General features: G+C 38.2%; 2 protein-coding genes across 2 annotated transcripts in view; one reads left to right on the forward strand and one right to left on the reverse strand.

Annotated features, from left to right (window-relative positions):
* CD80 (CD80 molecule) overlaps positions 1-2,530 on the forward strand; it is a 23,483-nt gene extending 20,953 nt beyond the window's left edge. The window contains exon 7 of the mRNA XM_026493964.4: positions 991-2,530. The gene's annotated coding sequence lies outside the window, so the exon portion shown is untranslated. The remainder of the gene's footprint in view (positions 1-990) is intronic.
* TIMMDC1 (translocase of inner mitochondrial membrane domain containing 1) lies at positions 2,306-24,071 on the reverse strand. The gene is made up of 8 exons (XM_026494005.4): positions 23,938-24,071; positions 23,630-23,837; positions 21,092-21,257; positions 19,744-19,832; positions 19,167-19,234; positions 10,431-10,509; positions 6,541-6,651; positions 2,306-4,097 (listed from the first exon to the last, which is right to left on the reverse strand). Exons 2-8 carry the CDS (start codon positions 23,821-23,823, stop codon positions 3,947-3,949), a joined length of 858 nt encoding a protein of 285 aa, XP_026349790.1. The 5' UTR covers positions 23,824-23,837; positions 23,938-24,071; the 3' UTR covers positions 2,306-3,946.
* Positions 24,072-24,611: the final 540 nt, after the last annotated feature.

Below are 24,611 nucleotides of genomic sequence, written 5' to 3' on the forward strand. Positions count from 1 at the left end.
AATACCAGGTCCAGGGTGGTTTATAGCGTTCATAAACAATTCCTTTTTGACTTACGAAGTTAGGGTTAAAAAGCGTTAAGAAATGAGAGTCTGCAGAGTTACCTTTAAAAAGTAAAAGGAAATGAAATATAACACCTGAGACTTAACTATAGTAGGTTATGTTTTACGAAAGCAGTATTTTATTTTTTCATTTAGTCTTATAAAAATCTCCATGAGCAAGATCTTTATCTCCATTTTATAGGAGAGAAACCCGAGGCTCCTTCCCGAGGTTGTGATTTGCCTAAGGTCAGGCAGGCAAGGAGCAAAGCCAGGACTCAAACTGGGTATTAAGCTCAGGTTCCTTTCACATCATAGCAGCCTATGCACATTTGCCCACAGCAGTCTTGTTTCCTGTTTTCGACTTCTTCAGGATGCCCTTTCCAGGATGTCCCCCTCAGTTCTGAGATTACCTAGAACTTCCCTGACTTTCCTTGTTAACAGTCTTCTGCTCAGTCGGCCGATACGTCATATTGAAGCCATGGGTGCGGTCTCCTACATGGCCATCTTGTCCAGTTGAAGCGACTCGGCCTTGAACTGCTGGAGCAGTGCTCTCTCTAGCACATCGCATTCCATCCTGGGTTTATTTTCATGTGCCTGTCTTATATTCTTTACTAAATTATAGGCTTATGGAGAACAACCATCCCTGATGTATCTGTTTGCCTCATTGGTATAATATTACCTTGATCGCTAACATTTGGTTGTTTGATGATAGCTGGTGCTTACAATTTGCCCGATAGTTCATGTAATAAGAATTGTCAGACTTGTCCTAAATTCTCCCATAATTTAGACTTCCCTTTATATTCTTTGGCCATCAAGATTAATATCTACAAATTAATATCTACACCTCAACTTGGGAGCACCTTTGTGATGAAAAATATAAAATTTTAAAATGCTTTCCTCCTTTGAGAATTTAGGGTTTGAAGTATTCGTTTTATTTTTTTGTTTCCTCAGGTTCCACCTCCATCTTAGATTGACCTCTTTGAATTTCCTCAGATGCCAGGATTATCCCACCTTGCACTTCAAGCATCTGTTCTCTAGGAGCCTTTTCATTTCAGTGGCCCTGCAAAAAGTGACCAGAGGAATGTGGTGGGGACATAAGTAGCTCTGGTAACCTTAGTCAAAGAATTTAGAAACAAAGACTTGTTCAGGTCTGGAAGAAACATTCAAAAACACTTGTCTCGCTACTGACAAGGACATTAAGGCCCAGGGGGTGACCTGAATTATCGAGAAAGGCCTGAGCCAGAACCCAGATTTCCTGTCTCTGGTGCTCCTTTCCATTATTAGTCTGGCTCTGTGCTATATATATATATACACACACCAGTCAAAATGGTTCTGGAAAATGAATTTGTCCAATGTCAGGTCAACTTGTGAGACTTGATCTGATCCAACACTGGAGGATTTTGTTGTAAAAGGCAATCTGATGTTAATGCGTGGGTAGCATGCCGGTATGTAAAGCAATGTGAGGCTGGTGGAAACGTTACTGGGGTTAGCCAGCATTTCATTCCTCATCGTGCTCTCCTCTGTTGCTCTCCCACTTCTCCATCAGGTTCTGGAGAAAGTAGATCTATCCAAAACTAATATCCTCTAGCATGTAAGATGAATGATGTATACACCTCGAAGCAATAGTCAGGTTGGAGAGGGATAGGTTGGTTTAAAGAGTCACATCCTACTGGTTCATATTGGACTGATAATCTCCTTAAATGGCTTTATGCTAGCTTAACCTCATTTATAAAATATGAGAAAGTTCTCATTTAAAATGAGATAGGATTTTATGGTGTATTACTGAACAGTAAGCTGTCTTTAGAAATCGATGGAGGTAATGAAAATAGCATTCCATAGGGCTTCCTTAGATCCCTAAAGTGGCTTTTCCTCCTTGGTATTTCTGATCCTTCTGGCATCAGCAGAGAATTGAAAAGAAAGAAGTGGCCAACTGCTGTTCCTGTGTTACCTGCTCATGACTCCTCTTTCTCTGAAGTTGTCTTCTACAACTCAACGGACCAGGAGGTGGACCTGACTTAAGGGGGAGCAATCAGACATTCTCATTTGGAAATTTGATGCTGGACAGCAAGTTGACCAAGTTTCTCACATGTGGCTGGCTGGGTTTAAAACATTTAATTTTGGTAGCTATAAAGGGACCAGATTATGCTACATAGTCTAAGGAGCAGAAGTACACTTTTAAATGGTTGCACTCAGAACGAAATCACTGAAGGAAAAAAAAAGTAGGAGACTAACAAGAACGTGAAGCAATGAAACAAACAAACAAACAAAAAGGGAATTGCTGCATTTAGTTAAGATTAATAATCCTTAGACATGATCAAAAGGAGACCTCAAGAAGTAGTCAAAAAACAGAACACACCTAAGAGACAGCTTATTTATACTTAAATTATATTACATTACTTATTACATTTGATAAATGTGTTAGTACTGTTTTTTCAAAGAGTTGTATTTTTATTCCGATATTTTTGTGATATGAATAAAATTATTTTTAAAACCAACCATCTAGTTTTATAATTTCTAGTAATCTACCTGTGGATGTGAATAAAACAATAAACAGATTGACTGACAATCTGTCAGCAATTTGTGAACGGCATAATTAAGAAAAATAGGCTTTCTGGAGTGTGGTGATAGCATGTAAAAATCATGTTAGTAATATACTTTGCAGAGGTTCTTCTAGCCTTAGAATTACTAGTGTCCGTTGTTCTGTCTCTCGTCCCCTGTGCTCCAGGGCATCATGCTATGCTCCACATGCATCTTTTCACTTAATACCCATTCTGAGGTAGATACTATTTCATCTGACAGAGGGGAAAACTGAGACCTAAAGTAAAACGGCTTTGCTGTAGGTCACATGGCTGCAAAGCCACATGACTGGGATGCCAAGCCAGCGATCTGCCCCCAGAGCCTGTGGTTCAGTCACAATATCACACAGCTACATAAACCTGGCTTCTGACAACAATTACTTTCAGAGCAGGGACTAAAAACAAAGAGATTCAACACCAAAACAAAGCACTGGTGGTTTTTCCCTCCTAGTACACTTAACGCAGGTCATTCCTCCCCCCCCTTCAGTAAAAGTTAAAGTCTGCAGGACAGCTTCCTTCTTAAGGAGCAAACTCCTGGAGTGTAGCGACTGTGTATCTATTCTAAGTAACTTCTGCATATTTCAGCATAGACACTTTGTCAGCAACACTGAGAGAGGAAACACAGTCGGGTTCTTTTTTTAAAATGATGCTTATCTACTTCATGTTTGTTAAATTTACATTGTATTTCAAAAGGCTTAGGGATTATCTTTTTATTTTATTTTTTTAAATTTTATTTATTTGAGAGAGGGCACGTGGGGGGGGGGGGCGGGGCAAGCATGGAGCCTCACACAAGGCTCCATTCCACGGCCCACAGATCATGACCTGAGCCTAAATCAAGAGTTGGACACTCAACCAACAGCCACCCAGGTGCCACCACACTTAGGCCTGCGATATTTCCAAGACCCAAAGGCACAAGGGTTTTATCACAGACCATTTTCCTCACCTGGTTCTTTCCCTCTTCTTCCTAGTGATTCCTCAAGTATCCTTTTAAAGGGCTGCAAGAATAAACATATAACCTACAGAATTCAACTCCAATCTTGGGAATGTTTTAATTTACTGTTGTAAAATCCAGGGAAAAGAATTATGTACTGATTGATCAGTACAGATTGTCAAATATACAGATCAATCAGGAAAGATTTAAGTGTGTAATTAAATTTAAGGATAAGTAAAGTGAGCATACACTAGCCCAATTCTTGGTTTAAAAAAAGATAAAAGCAAGTCACTGCCACTAGAGATGCTAGCGTTTATATCCGACCAAGAAGCCTACCCATTGGCATCCAATGGACATAGATCCCTTCGATTCACCAATGAATTTTAAGTCCAGAACATTTTCAGTCTTTGTCTTGTTTATTTGTTGATGAAGGGTTTCTAGGAAGACTTAGCAGTGCTTCAATTTTCTCAACATCATCTTTGGATCGATTTTTCTTTAAGCTACTTTCGATTTCTTCAGGGAGGAGATCAGTAAATTGTAGTCTGGCCTTGCTGTAATAAAAGAATGAAAAGAACATATCATGTACTACTCTGTTTCTTAGTTCCTAGAGAGATTTAAAAAATATATATATAGCATTTATCCATTCTCCCTGTGCCTTATGAGCAAACATTGCTCCTTGCACTTCAAAAGCAATGACTTTCTTCGCTCTCCTGACCTGTTCCACTCATGGGCCGACTACGGTTCTCACATCACCAAAATGGACACTGCTGTGGCAGCAGCTCTGATCCCTCAGATATTCTAGAGTTCCTGCAGGGGTATCGTGCAGGAACCAAAGCACCCCGAGCTCAAGTGTGAGCCTTGCAAACTGGCTGTCCTCTTGCCCTCAGGGCTGGGGGGGGGGGATGTGAGCCCCCGTCACTCCATTAACTCTCTGTTGCCAGACCTTATAGGAACTGCAGAAAGGCTATGAGAATGGTAAATTCAACATGGAAAAGTCAGATGGGACAACACTATAGATGTATATTTACAAAGAGTTAAAATCCAATTTCCAAATAACAGATCAGTTCTTTTTCTAAATCTAGTATTCGTGTCTTTCTTTTTTTAAGTGATTATCAAGGTCATCCATGACTTTTTTCTCAACTCTTCATAACCAGGTTTGACCATTTCTTCTTCCATATCTCTTTAGCCAGTTTTCTACATTTTCGACTCACTAAGGCAATTTTTTATACCCTCACTCTGACTTCCCTGTAGTTACTCTGAAGCAATGAAACAGGTATTTAGTAAGTTCTTAATTATGTATTAAATTAGCTCCTCAAGAATATCACATATATATCATAGACATAAATATCCTAAAAATTTTTCACCCTATTTCCTTCTGAAGTATCTTTCATTACTATAATTCAAGTTATTGTTTTTAGCCATTCTTGAGATTTTCCATCTCTAAATAACTGATCAACTTCTCTACTTATTTTTCTAGTTTCCTTTTTTTATTGGGATACAATTATTATCTGTTCGTATTTTTCCAAATGTTAATTCTTCTGCAACTTTCTGTATCAAATTCAAATACCAATATACTTTCCTTACCTTTCCAATTCCTTTCTCAAAGCTTTCTTTTCTTAAAAAAAAAAAAAAAGTTTCTTATGACACCTAAAGAACTAGAAATAAGCTAATACTTTCATGCTTTTAATTCTCCACATCACATTTTATGCTGGCATTTAGAATTTTAAGTCCTTTATCCTAGAACTTAGATAATTACATATCCCTCCTACCCGCTTACTCTGGAGAAGAGGAGTGAATGAAACAAACATATATTGAGCATTGTGGTGTGATTCTGCCCTCCGAATGGCTAAGAAAACAGAGGGCTTGAAATTAAGTAAAATATCCAAGGTCAGAAAATTAATCAATAGCCTAGCTGGGATTTAAGGTTTGTTTTCAAGGCTTCATTGGCTGCAAAATCAATGCTTTTTCTCCTTTTTCTCCAGTCCCTAAAAACTGATCTACAGATATTAAGAATTTCCATGTGTGCATGTGTGTTTAGCACAAATGGAAGTTTCAAGTAAAAACATGGGGGAAAAAAAAGACTGTTTATTCAACTATGAAAACAGCAGCAGCTTTCACCAGTGCGCAGGTTCAGCCATGAGAATCCTTTGTACCAGGAGCACTAGCTAGCAGCCTGTTACGGTGATCTTACAAAGAATCAGCACAAAGTCCACTCTCAGTCTCATAACTGGATCCCAAGGAATGACTAGATGCCACAGGTCAAAACTTTCCTCCTCCTCAGTGGCATCCAGTCCATGAACAGTCACTAAAACTACCTAATTCATGTGCATCCACAACAAGAAGTGGAATTTTTGAATGCAGAGACCTAACACGCTCTGTACTGTTCATAGATGCATGTGTAACCGGGGATACAACCTTTTAAATGACGCCAAGTGAAACTCACTCATTGCTGTCCATTTCCTTTAGGTAATTTCCTATGCAGTCAAGAATACAGAAAAAGAAAAAAAATATGCAACCAAGTGAGGTTTACAATATCTTAACTTTAAAGAAATGTATCTAAAGAATGACCCTCATCAGATTAAAAATAAAATTAGTGTCTTTCTTTTAACCATTCCTTCATTAAAAAGATTAAAAAACCAGGTAGGGTACAAGTTGAAGAAAATGAAACTCTTGAGATTCATTCTTTCCTTCTTTTTTTCTTTCTTTCTTTCTTTCTTTCTATCTATCTATCTATCTATCTATTTATTTATTTATTTAAGTAATATTTATTTATTTATTTATTTAAGTAATTTCTATTTATTTATTTAAGTAATTTCTATACCCAACATGGGACCTGAACTCACAACCCTGAGATCAAGAGTGCTCCACTGACTAAGCCAGCCAGGTGCCCCAGAAACTCATCTTTGAGTTGAGGGACGGTTTAGAGGACCTGGGTTAAGAGAACACCATGATGGCTAAGAAAGTCGGATGCCCACATCTTCACATGCTCCTTACCTCTCTTGGAGTTTCAGCTCGTGGAGTGCTTTGCGATCCTTCTGTGTTCTCTCTTGTACAGTCTCACCATAGAAATTCTGAAATGCCATCAACAGACTTCCTACAGGAGTGCTGAGGGGGAAGCAGCGAGAAAGCTTAGGACAAAGGAGCCATTAGACCACACACCATGTGAGGACCTGCTAAGGCATGAGCAACACCGACTGAGCCACCGGTTCCCCGACAGGTACAGGAACTCTGACAAAGTGTCCTTGTCGAATGAAGAAAAAATTAAGGCAATTTCCTTCCTAGTCTTCTAAACACTACAGAAAAACAATCACTGCAACTTCCTAAAATTAGCTGGTATAAAAACAACAGGTCTATAAATTGCCTCTGTTTTATCATGAATGATAAACTGGGAAAATATATATTTATGACCAGTTCTAGTAAGTAGATTTATACCGAGATTTCTCAGAAGTGAAATTAATACCAGGAATGGTACCAAACCCTGTACGGGGCAGGAACTGTAGGGCATCTTTGGTTGGAGGAAGGATACTACTAGCTTCTGGAGGTGGAACCACCAAAACATCCTCAAATTCAAAAGTCTGGCACAACAGTCTCACCCATAATGTCAATAGTTACCAATCGAGAAACTGATTTAGATAGCAATTATTACAGTAACGGAAGAGGGTTTGGTTCTTGTGTTCTCAAAGAGGAATTTTTGACTTTGATATAACTTAAATTTCCTCTGACTACAACGTAAGTAAGCTCATTCAAAAAATTATTTTTGCTAAATGGAAATGTCCGTTGACAAATGGATAAAGAAAATGTGGTAGGGGGGCGCCTGGGTGGCGTAGCGGTTAAGTCTCTGCCGTTGGCTCAGGGCGTGATTCCGGCATGATGGGATCGAATCCCGCATCAGGCTCCTCCGTTGTGAGCCTGCGTCTTCCTCTCTCACTCCCCCTGCTTGTGTTCCCTCTCTCGCTGGCTGTCTCTATCTCTGTCAAATAAATAAATAAAGTCTTAAAAAAAAAAAAAAAAAAAAGAAAACAAAAACGTGGTATATACAATGGAGCACTGTGCAGCCTTTAAGAAGGTCCTGTCACATGCTACAACATGGATTGACCTTCAGGATATTATGTTAAGTGAAATATGCCAGTTATAAAAGGACAAATATTATATGATTCCATTACTATGAAGTATCTAAAGTAGTCAAAGTCATAGAAACAAAGTGGAAAGGTAGTTGCCAAAGGCTGGGGAACAGGGGGAGGGGAGAATTAATGTTTAATAGGTAAAGAGTTTTCAGTTCTAGAGATCTTTTGTACAACAATGGGAATATACCTAACACTACTAAACTGTACACTTAAAAATGGTTAAGATGATAAAAATCTGTTATGTGTTTTTAATGACAAAGAAAAAGAAATTACTTTTGCTTCTAATTTCAATAATTCTCCCCTTCAAACTAAGCTGGTATATTAACAACATAACAAGGGGCGCCTGGCTGGCTCAGTCAGTAGAGAATGTGACTCTTGATCTTGGGGTCCTGAGTTCAAGCCCCACGTTGGGGGTAGAGTTTGCTAAAAAACAAACAAAAAAACACAATATAATAAAAATTACGTCAGCAATGGATTATGACATGCTGAATTTTTAAAAAGAATTTTAAAAAAGAATGAATAAATCTATAGTGTTACTTCCATTTAAAAAGGGGATAGAAAAAGGGAGGGCACAGGTGGAGGGAAAGGGAGAACTCTTCTATTTAGGTGAATGCCAACTAATAAAAACAGAAGAAAAGATAAAACTAACAAATCATTGTGCAACCATCTTTGTAATAACTGATTACAGCAACAATTATAATAGATCATTAAAACCACAAGAAACAAAATAGCTGGAGAACAGGCTATTCAATCTTATCCTACAGATTATTTATTTTATTTTTTTATTTTTTAAAAGATTTTATTTATTTATTTGACAGAGAGAGAGGCAGCGAGAGAGGGAACACAAGCAGGGGGAGTGGGAGAGGAAGAAGCAGGCTTCCCGATGAGCAGGGAGCCCGATGCGGGGCTCGACCCCAGAACGCTGGGATCATGACCTGAGCCGAAGGCAGACGCTTAACGACTGAGCCACCCAGGTGCCCCCACAGATTATTTATTAATCACAATGGGAAAAAGATACCCTTACAGTGGAGAAATTTAGTAGATACCAAATGTGGTAGGCAGAATTCTAAAATGGTGCCCCAAATTGTCCTGTCCTAATCCCTCAACTATAAATATATTATAGTGATTATGTTACATGGCAAAATTTTACAGATGTAATTAAGGTCAGTAACCAGCTGAATTTGAGTCAATCAAAAAGTAAATTATATGAGAAGAATTCAACATGCTGGTTGCTGGTTTGAACATGAAGGGGTCACTGTGAGAAGGAATGGGGATGCCTCTAGGAACAGTGGTGCCTGGCTGACAACCAGCCAAGGAACACGGACTTCAGCCCTACAGCCGCAAGGATCCTGTCCACAACCCGAATGGTTCAGGAACAGATTCTTCCCCAGAGCCTCCAATTAGAGCCCACCTGACCAACACTTTGGTTTTGGCCTTGTAAAACCCTGAACAGATAGAGCCCATCTGAGCCTACTCAGATCTCTGACCCACAGAACTGTGATATAATAAATGGGTAGTGTTTCAAGTTGCTAAAGTTTGTGGTAATCTGTCACATAGCAATAGAAAACTACTGTGAATAATTAAAATTGACATCACTTATAATAGGTGATACAATGTGGCTCTTGATGTGATACACTGAGGAGGAAACAACTTCACCTATATTGTACTCCTGATGAAAACATTTAACCTAAATCTAATCCTGAGGGGATAAGCAAAAGAAATTGAGAAATTTTCTGGGGGAAAAAAGGCAGTGGAACTGTTCTAGTTTAAAGGAATCAAGGGGCGCCTGGGTGGCGCAGTCGGCTAAGGGCTGGGTTCTTGGTTTCTGCTCAGGTTGTGATCTCAGGGTCCTGTGATTGAGCCCCGCGTCAGGCTCTGTGCTCAGTACAGAGTCCGCTTCAGATTTGCTCTTCTCTCCCTCTGCCCCTCCTGCTTGTGTGCACTCTCTGTCTAATAAATCTTTTTTTAAAAAAATAAAGGAATCAAAACCATAAAAATGATATACAATTGGATCCTGGGTTTAAAAAAAATATGTATATATGGTATTATAATAATTGAAAAATTTGGAATATGTCCCTATTTTAGCTATATTGAATCAATGCTAAATTATTTATTGTGATGATTACACTGTGATATCATTGGCAAATGTTCGTCATTTCATCCTGGGAGATACATGCTGATGTATTCAGAGGTAAGGAATTATGAGGTCTCAAAAGATTTAACCAGAAAGAAAAAAGAGAAAGAAAAAGAACTGTACACACATTCCACACATATACAGAGAGATATAAAATGAATATGGCAACATGTTAACAACTGGTGAATGTAAGTGAAGAATATATGGGTGTCCAATGTACTAAGTCATTCAACTTTTCTATAGGTTCAAAATGTTTCAAAGTAAAAAGCTGAAGAAGAAAATGTTTTAAATTTAATAAACTAAACAAAACCCAAACAAAAAAATTTTTAATAGAATGTGCTTGTTAATAGTTTCTCACTCTTTTTTTCCTGCTCCTTGTTCAAACTACAAATAGTTACAGGTGTTAGTGATACCTAAACAGTTTCCACTCAGTGATAACTGGAAGTAAAATCAACCAGTGGGGTAGAACTAGAATTTGACAGTCAAAGCCACTGCCAATACAAGACTAAAGACCATTTATAGGCTTTAAGATTCAAATGTGTTCTTTAGAAGTGAATGCGATTTTCAACAGGGAAGGCATTAATGAAAGTTGTGTTAATTTAGAATGAAACTGTGTTAACACTTACCCCAGCAAGGCTCCGATGATGCCACCAGCCACCAGACCATGCAGGCCCAAGTTTATTCTAAAAAGACCTCCTGTGACAGCTATTTTAGAACAAACAAACAAAAAAAACCCCAATATTAAATTATCTTTAAGCACTAGAATCTATTTTTAAAATTTTCCTTCTATAAAAATGACATAACCCCCTAAGTAAGTTTTCTGAACCCAACATTAATATACCACCACAATCTCTTCCACACTGCAGGTTCAAAAGAAAACATTCCTTTCACAAACCTACTTTCTCCATCTGTTCTAGGGTCCAATCTCTTCTCATTCTGCTTCATTTTTGCCCACCTCCTCTTAAAAATCTGTAATTTCTTCACTTCCACCTCTTCCATTTCTTCCTTCTTCAAGAAAAGCTTCCCCCAAATAAACAAAACCCCCTGCAGTTCATACCTTTGCCCCCAGCCTCACCCTTTTCTGTACTGCTACACTCCTCAGCCAGGCCTGCAACTGGGCATTTGGCCTACAGTGCCATCTGGTGGTCAGTGCACAGATCCTATTTCCTTCCCACTGGAACGGTGTATCTACAATGTCATCCATTTTCCTCCCTCACAAGGTACAACACTAATGCCATCGCAGGTAGTAACTTTTTTTTTTTTAATTGAGATTTGTCTTATTTTAGTACTATTTATCATTCTTAATTTTCTAAGTTTTAAAAGTAACAAGAACAAAAATGATCTTTAATTCTATAACCAGAGGTAGTATAATACATTTGGTCTTTTTTTTTTTTCCAAGATTTTATTTATCTATTTGACAGAGAGAGAGACAGCCAGCGAGAGAAGGAACACAAGCAGGCAGAGTGGGAGAGGAAGAAGCAGGTTCCTAGTGGAGAAGCCTGATGTGGGGCTCGATCCCAGAACGCTGGGATCATGCCCTGAGCCGAAGGCAGATGCTTAATGACTGCACCACCCAGGTGCCCCCATTTGGTCTTTTTTTTCCTCTAGTCTTCTCTTCCAAACAAAGCATTTTAAAAAAATAAGATTAAAAAAAAAAAAAAAACCTATTAGAATAGCCAAAATCTAGAACACTGACAACACTAAATGTTGGCAAGGATGTGGAGCAAAAGAAACTCTCATTCATTGCTGGTTAGAACCAAAATGGTATAGCCACTCTTGAAGACAGTCTGACACTTTCTTACCATATGATCCAGCAATCGTGCTCCTTGGTATTTACCCAAAGGAGCTGCAAATTTATGTTCACACCAAAACCTGCACACAGACATTTACATATAGCAGCTCTGTTCATAACTGTCAATACCTGGAAGCAAACAAGATGTCCTTCAGTAGGTAATGCATAAACTGGTATATTCAGACAAAGCACTAAAAAGAAATGGGCTATCAACTAATGAAAAGACACTGGAGGAAACGTGAATGCATATTATTAAGTGAAAGAAGTTAATCTGAAAAAGATATATAACATTCTAGAAAAGGCAAAACTATGGGAACAGTAAAAACAAAACAAAACAAAAAACCAGTGGTTATCAGAGGTTGGTAGACAGGATGCATAGGTAGAGCAGATTTTTAGGGCAATGAAAATGCTCTTTATGATACCACAATGATGGATACATGTCATCATATATTTGTCCAAACCCATAGAATGTACACCAAGAGTGAACCCTAAAGGAAACTATGGACTTTGGGTGATGATACATCAATGTAAGTTCTTCAATTTAACTAATATTCTCTGGTGTGAAATGTTGATAGTTGGGGAGGCTCCATGTAAGTGGGGGAGGGAGTATATGCAAAATCTTTGTATCTTCTGTCCAATTTTACTGTGAACCTAAAACTATATTAAGGGGGGGGGGGGTAATGAGGCTTATAAGCTGTCAGCAGCCAAACACCAAAAATGGAGTCGGACTCTATTACACTTATAACTATGTTTTCTATGAATAAAAATAGTTTACTTCTTTTTTTTTTTATTCTTGGTACTTTTTCTTTTTCTTACCTGAATGCACTGGTTAAAGTCTCCAGTACAATGCTGAATACGACTGTATTCATCCCAAGTACCTGAATTACAAGTGTATATATCTGTGCCATGTTCTCAGTCTTAGGGCAAAGTCATTCAGTCTTTCACCATTAAATATGATGTTTGCTGCAGGCTTTTTCATAGATGACCTTCATTGGGTTAAAATTCCTTTTTATTTCTAGTTTGTTGAAAGTTTTTATCATGAATGTTGGATTTTTATCAAATGCTTTTTCTAAGCTAACCTTAAATTACTTGGATAAATTCACTTGGTCATGATATAATAATCCTTGTTTGTTGCTGGATTTGGTTTACTAGTATTTTGTTAAGGATTTTTTGTGTATATACTTTTTTTTTTTTTAAAGTAATCTCTACACCCAAATGGGGCTTGAACCCACAACCCTGAGATAAGAGCTACATGCTCTACCAACTGAGCCAGCCAGGTACCCCTGTGTGTATACTCTTGAGGGACAGTGATCTGTAATTTTCTTTGTTGTTTTCATCTGGCTTTGGTATCAGGGTAATACTAGTCTAACAGAAGGAGTCTGAAAGTGTTCCTTCTTCTATTTTCTGGAAGAGTTTGTGAAAGAAATTTCCCAAATAGCCATTGAAGCCATCTGGTCGTGGGCTTTTATGAAAAAAATTTAAGTAATTTAGTTTATTAACTTACTATGGGGCTATCCCAATTTTCTATTTCTTCTTGAGTAAATCTTGATAATTTGTGTCTTTTGTTTTTTCTTCTTGGTCAGTCTTGCTAAAGGTTGTCTATTTTGTTATCTTTAAAAAAAAAAAAACCAACTTTTGGTTCCATCAATTTTCTCTTTTTCTTTCAATTTCACTGAGTTTTGCTCTAATTCTATTATTTCCTTCTGTCTACTTTGGGTTTATTTTGCTCCTCATTTTCTATTTTTAAAGGTGGAAGCTTAGATTGTTCATTTGAGATCTTTCTTCTTTTATAATGTAGGTGTTTATAAATTTCCCACTAAATACTAATTTGGGTGAATCTTAGCAATTTTGACATGTGCTTTCATTTTCATTCAACTCCAAATACTTCTAATTTACCTTCTGATTCCTTGTGGTCTATGGGTTATTTATAAATATGTTGTTTAATTTCCAAATATTTGTGGATCCCCCATTTTTTTCAGTTTAATTCCGCTGAGGTCAGAAAACATACTTTGTATGATTTCAATACTTCTAAATTTATTGAGACTTGTCTTGTGGCCTTATATATGGTCTAGCCTGAAGAATATCCCATGTGCACTTGAAAAGAATGTGTATTCTGCTGTTGTTGGGTCGAGTGTTCTATAGATGTTAGGTCATACAGGTTGATAGTGTTGTTCAAGTATTCTATACCCCTGTTGGTATTTCCTCTAGTTGTTCTATACATTATTAAAAGTGGCATATTAACATATAGTTGGATCTTTTTTTAATAGAGTCAGACAATCTGCCTATTGACTGCAGTGTTTAATCCACTCATATTTAATGTTATTACTGATACAGCTGGATTTAGGCCTGCCATCTTATTGTTTTCTATATATCTATTTAATTCCTTTTTGACCTTATTACTATTACTACTTTAAAAAGTTACTCTCTTATTACCTGCTTTATGCATTACCCTATGCATCTTAATTTATCACACAATCTACTTCAGATCAGTACCAATTTTATTCCAGTAAGATATACAAAGACTGTTCCAATACAGCTCCACTCCTCTCCCATCTTCATGCTATTGTCGCTTATGTTATATATACATGTTAAAACACAGCAATACAATATTACTATTATTTTATGCAATCATATGTATTTTAAAGAAGGGAAAAAGTTAAGAAAGAAAAAACAATAGGTTTATGATGTCTTTTATATTAACCTACATATTTACCATTTCTAGTACTTTTCATTTCTTCCTGTCAAGTTACTATTTGGTATCATCTCCTTGCTCCAACATACTTCCATTCCTTCCCTCTCATTTGTGCTATTAATGCCATATATAGCTTTAAACATGCTATATGTCTAACACTTCAATTTTATTATTTTATGTATTATCTTTTATTATTATGTATTGTCTTTTAGAGCAGTTAAGAGAAAATAAATATTTATACAACCTTTAATAATTACTTGTATAATTATCTTTACCAATGCTTTTTAATGTAGATTCAGGTTACCATCTGGTATTACTTCCTTTTGGCCTGAAGTACTTCTATAGTATTTTGTAAGGCAGATCTGCTAGCAACAAATTTTCTTTCTTTGCTTATCTGCCAATGTCTTTATTTTTGCCTTCAATTTTGAAGAATGGTTTCCTAGATAGAGAATTCTTGGTTGGCAACTTATTCTTTTCAGGCTTTTGAATTTCATTCTACTGCCCTCTGGCTTCCATCATTCTAATGAGCAATCGGCTGTTAATCTTATTGGAGTGTTCCTTGGTTGTTTTTTTTTTTTTCTTGCTTTTAAGATTTCTTTCTTTCAATAGTATAACTATTATGTGTCTAGGTGTGCATCTCTTCATGTTTATTCTTCTTAGAGCTTGTTGAGCCTCTTTGATGTACGGGTTAATGTTTTTCATCAAATTTGGGAAGTTTGTAGCCTTATTTCTTAAAATACTTTTTTCTGGCCCTTTCTCTCTTTTCTCTCCATCTAGCATTCCCATCACACACCTGTTGGTACTTCTGATGGGGTCCCATAAATTGCTGAGGCTCAGTTCACTTCTCATTTTAAAAATTCTGTCCTTCATGGGCACCTGGGTGGCTCAGTTGGTTAAGCATCTGCCTTTGGCTCAGGTCATGATCTCGGGGTCCTAGGATCGAGTCCTGCATTGGGCTCCCTGGTCAGCAGGGAGTCTGCTTCTCCCTCTCCCTCTGCCCCTACCCCCCACTCATGTGCTCACTCTCTCTTTCAAATAAAATCTTTTTAAAAAACATTCTGTCCTTCATAAGAAACAATCTATATTGATGCATCTTCAGGTTCACCAATTCTTTTCTGCTATTTCAAATATGGTGTTGAGCTCCTCCTCTCCAGTGAACTTTTAATTTCTATTGTATTTATCAACTCCAGACTTTTCATTTGATTCTTTTTTATAATTCTTTTTTATAATTTATAATTTCAGTTGATTCTTCTTTATGATTTTTTAATAATTCTTTTTTATAATCGTATAACTTTATAATAATTTTTTTATAATTCATAATTTTTATAACCGTAAAAAATTTTTGTAAAAAAATATTGACATTCTCTATTTGATAAGTCACTGTCATCATACTCTTATTTCTTTAAAAACAGTATGAAGCCTTTTGTCTACTATGTTCAAGAGATGGGTCCTGTCAGAGACATTCCTAATGACTGCTTTTTTTAATTCCGTTTTTGCATGTCTTATGATTTTTTTGTTGTTGTTGAAAATGGCACATTTTAGGTAATAAATTACAGCATTTCTGGAATTAGCACATCCTCCACAGGGTCATGGCTATAATTCTTTGTTTATGTAGCAACTTGCCTGGACCAGTTCTGTGGAGTCTTTTTCCTGCAGACTACAGCCACTAATGTCTTTGCTTAATTTTTATCTTGATGCCTGGCTTCCTAGGCATCACACTGGCTTAAGCAGTCAGCCAATGATTCATCAGAGGTTATGCTTAAACATCTCAAGCCAGTAAGGCTTCCATCCTTTGCCAATTTAGCTGTAGCTGAAGAATGCATTCAAAGTTCAGAAAGTTTATGTCTTTTCTGGCTTTTTCTTTTGGTGTTCAGAATTAACCCTCACAATTAACCAAAGATAAGAAGCTTGCTAGAACGCTTACCAGTCTCTCCTGAATGTGTGTGAATACTTACACATGTGTGCAACTTACCAGAGTTCTAGGAATAAGTAGGATCTTATTAAAGCCCTCTTTGGCTGTCTTCTCTAGATATCCCTATTAAGATCCCTCCTCCTCTGCCAGTCTATTCCTTACCCCATAGTATCAAAACCTCAGGTTAGCTGTGCAATATTATCCTTCCCTGTTGTAATTATTTTCAGCAATACCCCTTGGCTTGGAATTTTCTGATCTCTGCTCCAAATAAAGTCAGCCACCCTAAGCAGCAGAAAGTTGGTCTTCCAGCCTGTCCTTGTGAAACTTCTGCATCATGGAGCTGTGGGTTAGGGGGCAGGAGCAGCCCTAGGCTGAAACACCACAGACTCTCCGTGTTCTTACTGAGACTCAATAGAAATTCTTGGATAAATGCTTACTGATTTGTTGGGTCAACTTCCAGCATCTTTAAATGGTTGGTTTAATAATTCTGTCCAATTCTGTTGTTGCTTTTCGTGGAGAGGATTTGCCAAGCTCCTCACTCAGCCATTTCAGATGTCAAATACACATTTATAAATGTCCAGATGATTGCCAAATAATAATAATGAGAGGAGACATCCTTGACCTGATTCTGACTTCAGGAGAAACTACTTGTATGTTACACCATTAAGTTCAATGTTGGTTGCCGGTTTGAGATAAAAACTTATATTGTATCAGATGCATTTTTCTATTTTTATTATTTTTACCAATGTTTTAAAAGATTTTATTTATTTATTTGTCAGAGAGAGAGCGAGCACAAGCAGGGGGATTAGCAGGCAAAGGGAGAAGCAGGCTCCTCGTGAGCAAGGAGCCTGATGTGGGACTATTTTTACTAATTTTTACACTCAATTTACATTCAAGGAACATTTATTCTACTCTACTATGCGTCAAAGAGTTGTGATATAAAAGGCAAAGACTTTCTCTGATATCAGGTAAGTTATCTAGTAGAGAAGCAAAACAAGTTAACATAGGTTATAAGTGCTTCAATTGAAGTTTTTATAGTAAATTACGGGAACAAGGGAGAAGACACCTAAAAAGAACCAAAGATAAGAAAATAGGGGCTAGGAAGGATCTCTAGAGAACATGAAGCTGACAGATGAGCTGAACCTTGAAAGACAGGTCTAGTAAGAGCTGAACAAAATTGTCTGTGGGATGGGGAAGACAGATTCAAGAAGAGGAACCAATACATGTAAAGCAAGATTATGTTGGGTTTGGGAAATTAGAGTAGACTCATAAGGGTGGAGCAAGAGCGGTATATGGGGGCCAGATGAAGGATCAACATTAAAATGATGGGAAACTATGGAAGAACCTCAAGCAAAAAAGTATTACAATCATATTCATATTTCAAAAAAGGCAACACTGGATGTGGAGCACACCAAGACTAGAAACAGGGAAGACTGGATAGCAGCAGTGGGAAGAAAGAGATGCTGAGAGTCCATATATATATTAAAGGAATATAACTGATAGGACTAGAACTTTGGAAAGAGGGGGATAAAGGACAGAACTATATCATTGCTTGGCTTTGTTGCTGTTGTCATTGTTTTTAATTTAATAGGATAGATGATAAAGAACATAACAGCAGGAACAAGTGTGGAAGCAGGAGGAGGAAAACAGAGTTTGGTTTGGATATAGGCATTTGAGCCTACAGAATACCCATGGAAAAATGGCTGCAAGTTAAAAAAAAGGGCAAATTCCAGCTGCTCCAATGCTATTAATGATATTTCTAGTTTTGCATATTAAAATGCTTCCATTAAATTGCTAAGTTCAAATTATGTGTATGTGTATTTGCCTACGTGTGTATATACATATACACAGAGAAACAGAGCATGCACCCAAAACAGAGCACAAGTGATAAAACAAATAGGTTAAAATGTTAACAGTTGAGGGGCGCCTGGGTGGCGCAGTCGTTAAGCGTCTGCCTTCGGCTCAGGGCGTGATCCTGGCGTTATGGGATCAAGCCCCACATCAGGCTCCTCCGCTATGAGCCTGCTTCTTCCTCTCCCACTCCCCCTGCTTGTGTTCCCTCTCTCGCTGGCTGTCTCTACCTCTGTCGAATAAATAAATAAAATCTTAAAAAAAAAAAATGTTAACAGTTGAGTCTCTGTATATAAAAGCTACATGGTGTTCCTTGTATTACTTTTATTTTAAAATTTTTAAAACTCTTTGTAAGCTTGAAATTATTTCCAAATTAAACATTTTTTAAATGTTATGTACATTATATGGATGTTTTTGTATGTGAGAGAATGTACTTGAGTGAGTGCTTGAGTGTATATGGCACTTCATTTACATTTCTGGAAATAATACTTCAATACTATTTTTAATGTTCATTTTAAGAGGTCACACTTAACAGAGGCACAGAGCTTTAAAATAAAATGCAAGCTCTTATCATGAAAAATCTGGTCCCTTTCTACTTCACTTCACCAATCTTATCTCAAGCCACTCTTCCCCTCACTCACCATGTTCCAGTCATATTATCCTGCTTTTGAGGAACTTTTCTTGCCTTAGAGCCTTCACCCTCAATGTTCCCTCTGCCTAGGCTACTCTTTTTTTTTTTTTTTTTTAAACAAGGCTTACTTCTTCCCACTTTTCAGGTATCAGCTTCAATACCACCTCCTCATAAAAGCCTTCTCTGATCACCCTGACCATCTCATTGCCTCAGCTATTTGCTACTTTCTAGCACAGCAACCTTTTTTTCCCCAACCACGTTAGATGGTAAAACTGCATGAAAGCAAAGACTTTTCCTGTTTTGTTCACCAAGTACACCAAGGGCCAAGCACAATGCTTTTCATATATTTTGCATGAATATTGAATGAGATGTGATGAGAAGCCAACCAAAGAATTCAGTAGCTCTGATTTATATGTCCTGAAATATTTTCCAGACCATATCTGAGAAGACTGAAAAATATAAAGAGTTAACAAAAATGTCTTACCTCCTGCAATGACAAAATGGCTTAGGGCATTTTTATTTCTGTACACATTTAGACCAGTGTTGACTGTGCTGGGAAGAGGGGGGGAAGGAAGAAAACACAAAATTTAAAGCATAGCCCCCTTACTTTCTTGACCACAATTTTCACTAAAATGATAGGTTATTAGTTTAGAAGTGCCTACTATGTCAATTCCTGGTCTTAGTCTAGGCCCTGTCAATGTGCTCCAGACTACTAACATGCCTATGGGTTTTCTAGGTGGGCCTGCTTCTGCTGAAGAATGAACCAAAGAACAGTCAAATTTCTGGAAGAAATATTCACTTAGAAAAAGAAATGTAAAGAAGAGTTTTGCAGAATTTCTTTTACTTAGAAACCCTGTATCTATTTGGATAATAGTTAGTAGACTTCCACCCATGGATGCAAAACTACATTTGGACCCAACTTTTACACAGATAAAAGTTCTTGAGGAAAAAGGTATTATGAACCACTTTCATGTGGGTATTTAGTTTTTAAAAATCTCGCTCAAAAGATGTGCTCCTATAAGAATAGCAAGACCCTTTGTCACAATTCAGAGAGAACTTACTTGAATATAGTCACAAACACTGCAGTCCTCCAACTCCAGCGCCAGCCGTACCTGATGAAGCCTCGTGTGGCAGCACGATGTGCAGATTGCTAAAGTTAATGAAAAGGCTGTGAGGTTCCAAAACAACTTGATACCTTCTTTATTCTGAAACTACAGCAGAGGGACGTTGGCTATGCATTAGGCAGGGACACCTCAACAGAAACACCATGCAATCCTAGAAATACCATTGTTTAAGTAGTGAAGCTAAAGCAAACGTCCCACATGCATCCTGCTCTATGCGAGATGGAAAAGGAACTAAGAATTGCCAGTGTCAACCAAGTAATCTATCAATGAGGCATAAACTGAGATCTATAAGGCAAATGTCATGGCAGATATACAGTTAGTGGTAGACACGCTTTTTATTTCAAGAAATCTTGGGGAAAAGAACAATTGTTCTTTTTTATTTTATTGTTCTAATCTGGAAAATTATATTGTGGTTATATAAGAGAATGTCTTTGTTTTCAGGGAAATTATGCTGAAGTATTCATCATGACTATATCTTACTCTCTAGCAGTCACAAAAAATAACAGTATGCACTAGTAAATGTGGTAAAATGTTAACATCTGGAGAATTTGGGTGAAAGGTATATAGGAATTCTTTTTTTTTTTTTTTTTTTTAGATATTTATTTATTTATTTATTTATTTATTTATTTGAGAGAGAGGGATGGAGTGCATGAGAGGGAGCAGGGTCAGAAGGAGAAGCAGAATCCCCACAGAGGAGGAAGCCCGATGTGGGACTCGATCCTGGGAGTCCAGGATCATGACGTGAGTTAAAGGCAGTAGCTTAACCAACTGAGCCACCCAGGCGCCCCTATAGGAATTCTTTGTACTACTTTTGTAACTTGTCTTTAAGTTTGACATAATTTCAAAAAAAACCCAAAGCAACTCTCGGAGCTGTAACTTCCTCGCTTATACAACAGAACTGATATACAGATCTAACAAATGAGTTAGCACTCTATAAACTGTAGTTATAAATGGTAATTATTGTTTTAATGTAAACTAGTATCCTCCATAGAGGCTCTGTGAATGGGGTTAATATGCCACAGCTAACCTTGATGATTTAGCTAGGGATTAGAAATATATTTCAGAAAGTAGAGCCATGGTGGTAATCCCTCTGAAGATAAGAAACGTGGTCTGATAAGCCATGCATATGCATTTAGCACTAGGACTTCCATTGTTATTAAGTATAGACTTTGTTTCTTTAGTCTGACATCCTAAACCCTCCCAACCCTCCTACCTGAGTAACTAAGGTTAAAGTGAATTGCTAAACTGCTGTGCCCTCAAATACGTTCAGAATATCAGTACTTACCACGGCATCAAACCGGTTATGATAAATTTCTGCTTGGCTCTGCTCAACATACTGCTGTTTAGCATGAATAAAAGCTGGTATTCCCCCATATGCCCAGCCAATGATGCCTGCTGAAATTGCCGCCTTATATATATTCTCAAGTTCCTTTGAAGTTCTCTGTTGTTCACTAAGACATCAGAAAGACAATGTTGTTTGGGATTAGTTTGTGGATACCACTCTCTGAAATTATGTTGAAAATTATCCCAATACTAACATCACCACATTTTTCATTATGGGCAGAATCTTCTGATAAATTAAATAGCACAGTAACATTACAAGTACCTCAAATCTCAGCCAAAATTAATCTATGCTGTTAGAAATTAGGCAATTGTTGATTACTCTTGGAAAGATAGTGACTAGAAGGGGCACAAGGGGAGCTTCTGAAATGCTGTTAACAGTCTCTTGGTGTTGGTTACACAGCTATGTTTAGTTTGTGAAAATTCATTGATCGATATACTTATGTATATTTTTCTAGATGCATAATATATTCCAACAAAGTTTTTTTTCTAAGGTGCTTTAATTTGATGACTATTACAACTCAACCACATCTCTGGAAGCAGGAAGAATTTGTAAGCTGGATGCACAAAGATCAGTATTTCCCTTTTTGAATTTTTTAATAAGAATTTTATTTATTTATTTATTTATTTATTTATTTAAGAGAGTGCGTGAGCACGAGTGGAGGAAGGAGGAGGTGGGTGAAGAATCTCAAGCAGATGCTCTGCTAGATGTGGAGCCTGACCCAGGGGCTTGCTCCCAGAACCCTGAGATCATGACCTGAGCCAAAATCAAGTCGGACACTTAACTGACTGAGCCACCCAGGTGCTTCGTCAGTAACATTTCTGAAATCAGAATCAATGAGTCTTTACAGTTCCTATATCTACAAAAGAAATCTAAATATAATTTCTTAGAAAACTCTAATTCTTATACTTATGTCAATAGGAAAAACTCCTATAATTTGAACCCTGTATTTATCTTTTACAGTGAATAAGATCAAAACCATTTACCTAAAAACTCAGAAGAGAAAATGTGAAAGAGCTTAAAACTTAGTAAGCCAGATGTATACGCTTTGCCTCCTTTTTGTTCTCCGAAAAATTCCATGACATGGGTGATATTTATCTCCATTTTACCGATATGGAAATAGAGGCTCTAAGAAGTTCTATGGTTGGCCCAAACCGCTAATGAAAAGTGAAGAAACAGCACAGTGGTGGAAAGGACCTCAACTACAAATGGCAACAGGGTTGTGGTTCTGGTTCTGTCACTCACTGTTAAGTGACCTGCAGCCAGATCACAATCTCTATAAACCTTAGTTTCCTCAACTACGATGGAGGGGAGCATGGAAATTACACTACGTTACCTTCAAATTTATTTCAGCTCCAACATTCTGTGACTTATAAAGCTGGTCAAAATAACCCTCTTCTGTTATATACTATATAGGATCTTTCATAAGTATCTCAAATTAACTATTGGAAGGACCAATGAGAAAGGATGCTTCATTATCTTTAAAATAAAGATGAGGGGCGCCTGGGTGGCTCAGTGGGCTAAGCATGTGCCTTTGACTCAGGTCATGATTAGTGTCCTGGGATGAAGGCCCACGCTGGGCTCCCTGCTCAGTGGGGAGTCAGTTTCTCCCTCTCCTTCTGCCCCTCCCCCTGGCTCATGCTCTCTCAAATAAATTAATAAAATCTTTTTTAAAAAGATGATGCAATCTCACGAAAGCAATTAAATACAATTCTGCCAACAACCTCACAATCTCAGCAACATCATAAAGCTTCAAAGTTAATTTAACCACTGGATAACAGTGTAGTATGGTAACATACTTCATGAAAGGGCAAATTTTTCACCAGTAACTTATAAATGAATAAACGATGAAATGAATGAATGAATGAAATATCCTGAGTTTTTCATTCAAGTTAATTCAATCTGAAGGATTATCCTTTATTCTGAAATAAATTTATCTGTTAATCCAGCTAAAATCTTGTTTCATAAAATGATGAGATAATATTTGCTACTATTTTTTATATTTCCTTATTTGACAGAATACAAAATTTTACAGGTCTCTCTGCCATCTCTTCAACCTTCATTTTTTGAAGAGGAGCGGAGGTTATGGTCACAACATATGTTTGGGATAAAGCGAAATACGAAAAAGAATACTGGAGCGGAATCCTACAGATGTGGATTCCAGGTTCAATTCTGACACTAATTAGCTCGGTCCAATTCTTCTAATTTGTAAAACCAGGGGATTACACTAAAACTACATTCCCTAAATATCCCTAAGAGCTGGAACATGTAATGAGTTTCACCCTTACCACCTGAAATCTGTCCTGTCAATCAACACAACTACCAGGGGCAATGTCAGGATACAAGCTTGGGATACAAATAATAGAACGCCAAATCTTGTTTAAAAATAAGCCACATCCAGGGGGTCCTTCACCCCAAGATGACCCAGGTTTTGGGACAGCTCTTCGCAGTCCCCTCCCCACAGACCCTCGGCACTTTTACTCTTTGACAAACAGGTCCCGGAGGCGGTCCCATCCGGATTCCGAGTAATCGGGCTTTGGGACGTAAGAAGACAGCTTCTGGTTCTCTACGAGAGCCTCCGAATCGGCGGCGACAGCTCCTGCAGCAAAGACCCGAGGGAAAGGACTCAACGGCTTGCAGAGGAAGCTCTGTGGCGACGGCGGCCGCACCTCCATGGCCCTCTCCGAACCTGTGGACAGACACACGCTTGGGTTCTCAGGGCTCCAAAGCCTCCCGGAGACGCCGTGGAAGGACAGTAAGGATAATTGCAGTAATGAGTGGGTGAGTACCCGTGCACTAGGCCCCAGCTAATCTGCTTCCAGACTCGCCGCCGCAGCTCTGCACATCTTCGTCCTCCGTGCGGGTCCTCACTTTGGAGGACCTTGGATACACGAGACAGGAAGTCCCACCCTCACCGGGGCAAAGGCTAATGGGCGGGGCGACGGCGGAGCCCTTGTCAAAACACTTCCGGTTGGAGGCGGGAAGAACCCCAGCTGTGTCAGGCCCGCCCCCGGAAGCGAGTTGACAGCGAGTAGCCACCATCAGCACAGTGCGGCTCCGCGTCCCGCCCGGTTTTTCTGGGTCTCTCTCGGCCTCCTGTGCCACACAAACCGGGCCTTGGGCAGGTTCCGGGCGGCCAGACGTTGTCACAGGCTGAAGTAGTTGAGCGTATTTAAAACTCCGGAAATTACAACCACATGAAAAAGAAAATTCAGTCTTCAATACAAGTGGAGTGGGAGAGGGAAAGACAATTCGCACAAATAAAAGCCCAACCTACCTGTCACCGACGTGCAGAAGCCTCCCGGGCTGGGCGGAGTCCACTCATACTCTTCAGTTCTGGTTTCTGGAAAGAACCGTTGCATTGAAGATGGGTCTTGGTACCAGATAGACCGAGATTTCCAGAACGATTTTTTGAAGATTCAGCTTTGGGCGGTTCTTCACTAGATGGGTTTTACCCCCTTTA

The sequence above is a fragment of the Ursus arctos genome, unplaced genomic scaffold, assembly GCF_023065955.2.
Source record: "Ursus arctos isolate Adak ecotype North America unplaced genomic scaffold, UrsArc2.0 scaffold_4, whole genome shotgun sequence".
NCBI lineage: Eukaryota > Metazoa > Chordata > Mammalia > Carnivora > Ursidae > Ursus > Ursus arctos.

Coding starts and splice junctions, on each gene's coding strand:
- TIMMDC1 (XM_026494005.4), bottom strand. CDS start 23,823: ATGGAGGTGCGGCCGCCGTCGCCACAGAGCTTCCTCTGCAAGCCGTTG. Junction 19,235..19,743: donor GTGTTTGTGACTATATTCAA/GTAAGTTCTCTC, acceptor CCCTCTTCCCAG/CACAGTCAACACTGGTCTAA. Junction 6,652..10,430: donor ATCATCGGAGCCTTGCTGGG/GTAAGTGTTAAC, acceptor CTTCCCCCTCAG/CACTCCTGTAGGAAGTCTGT.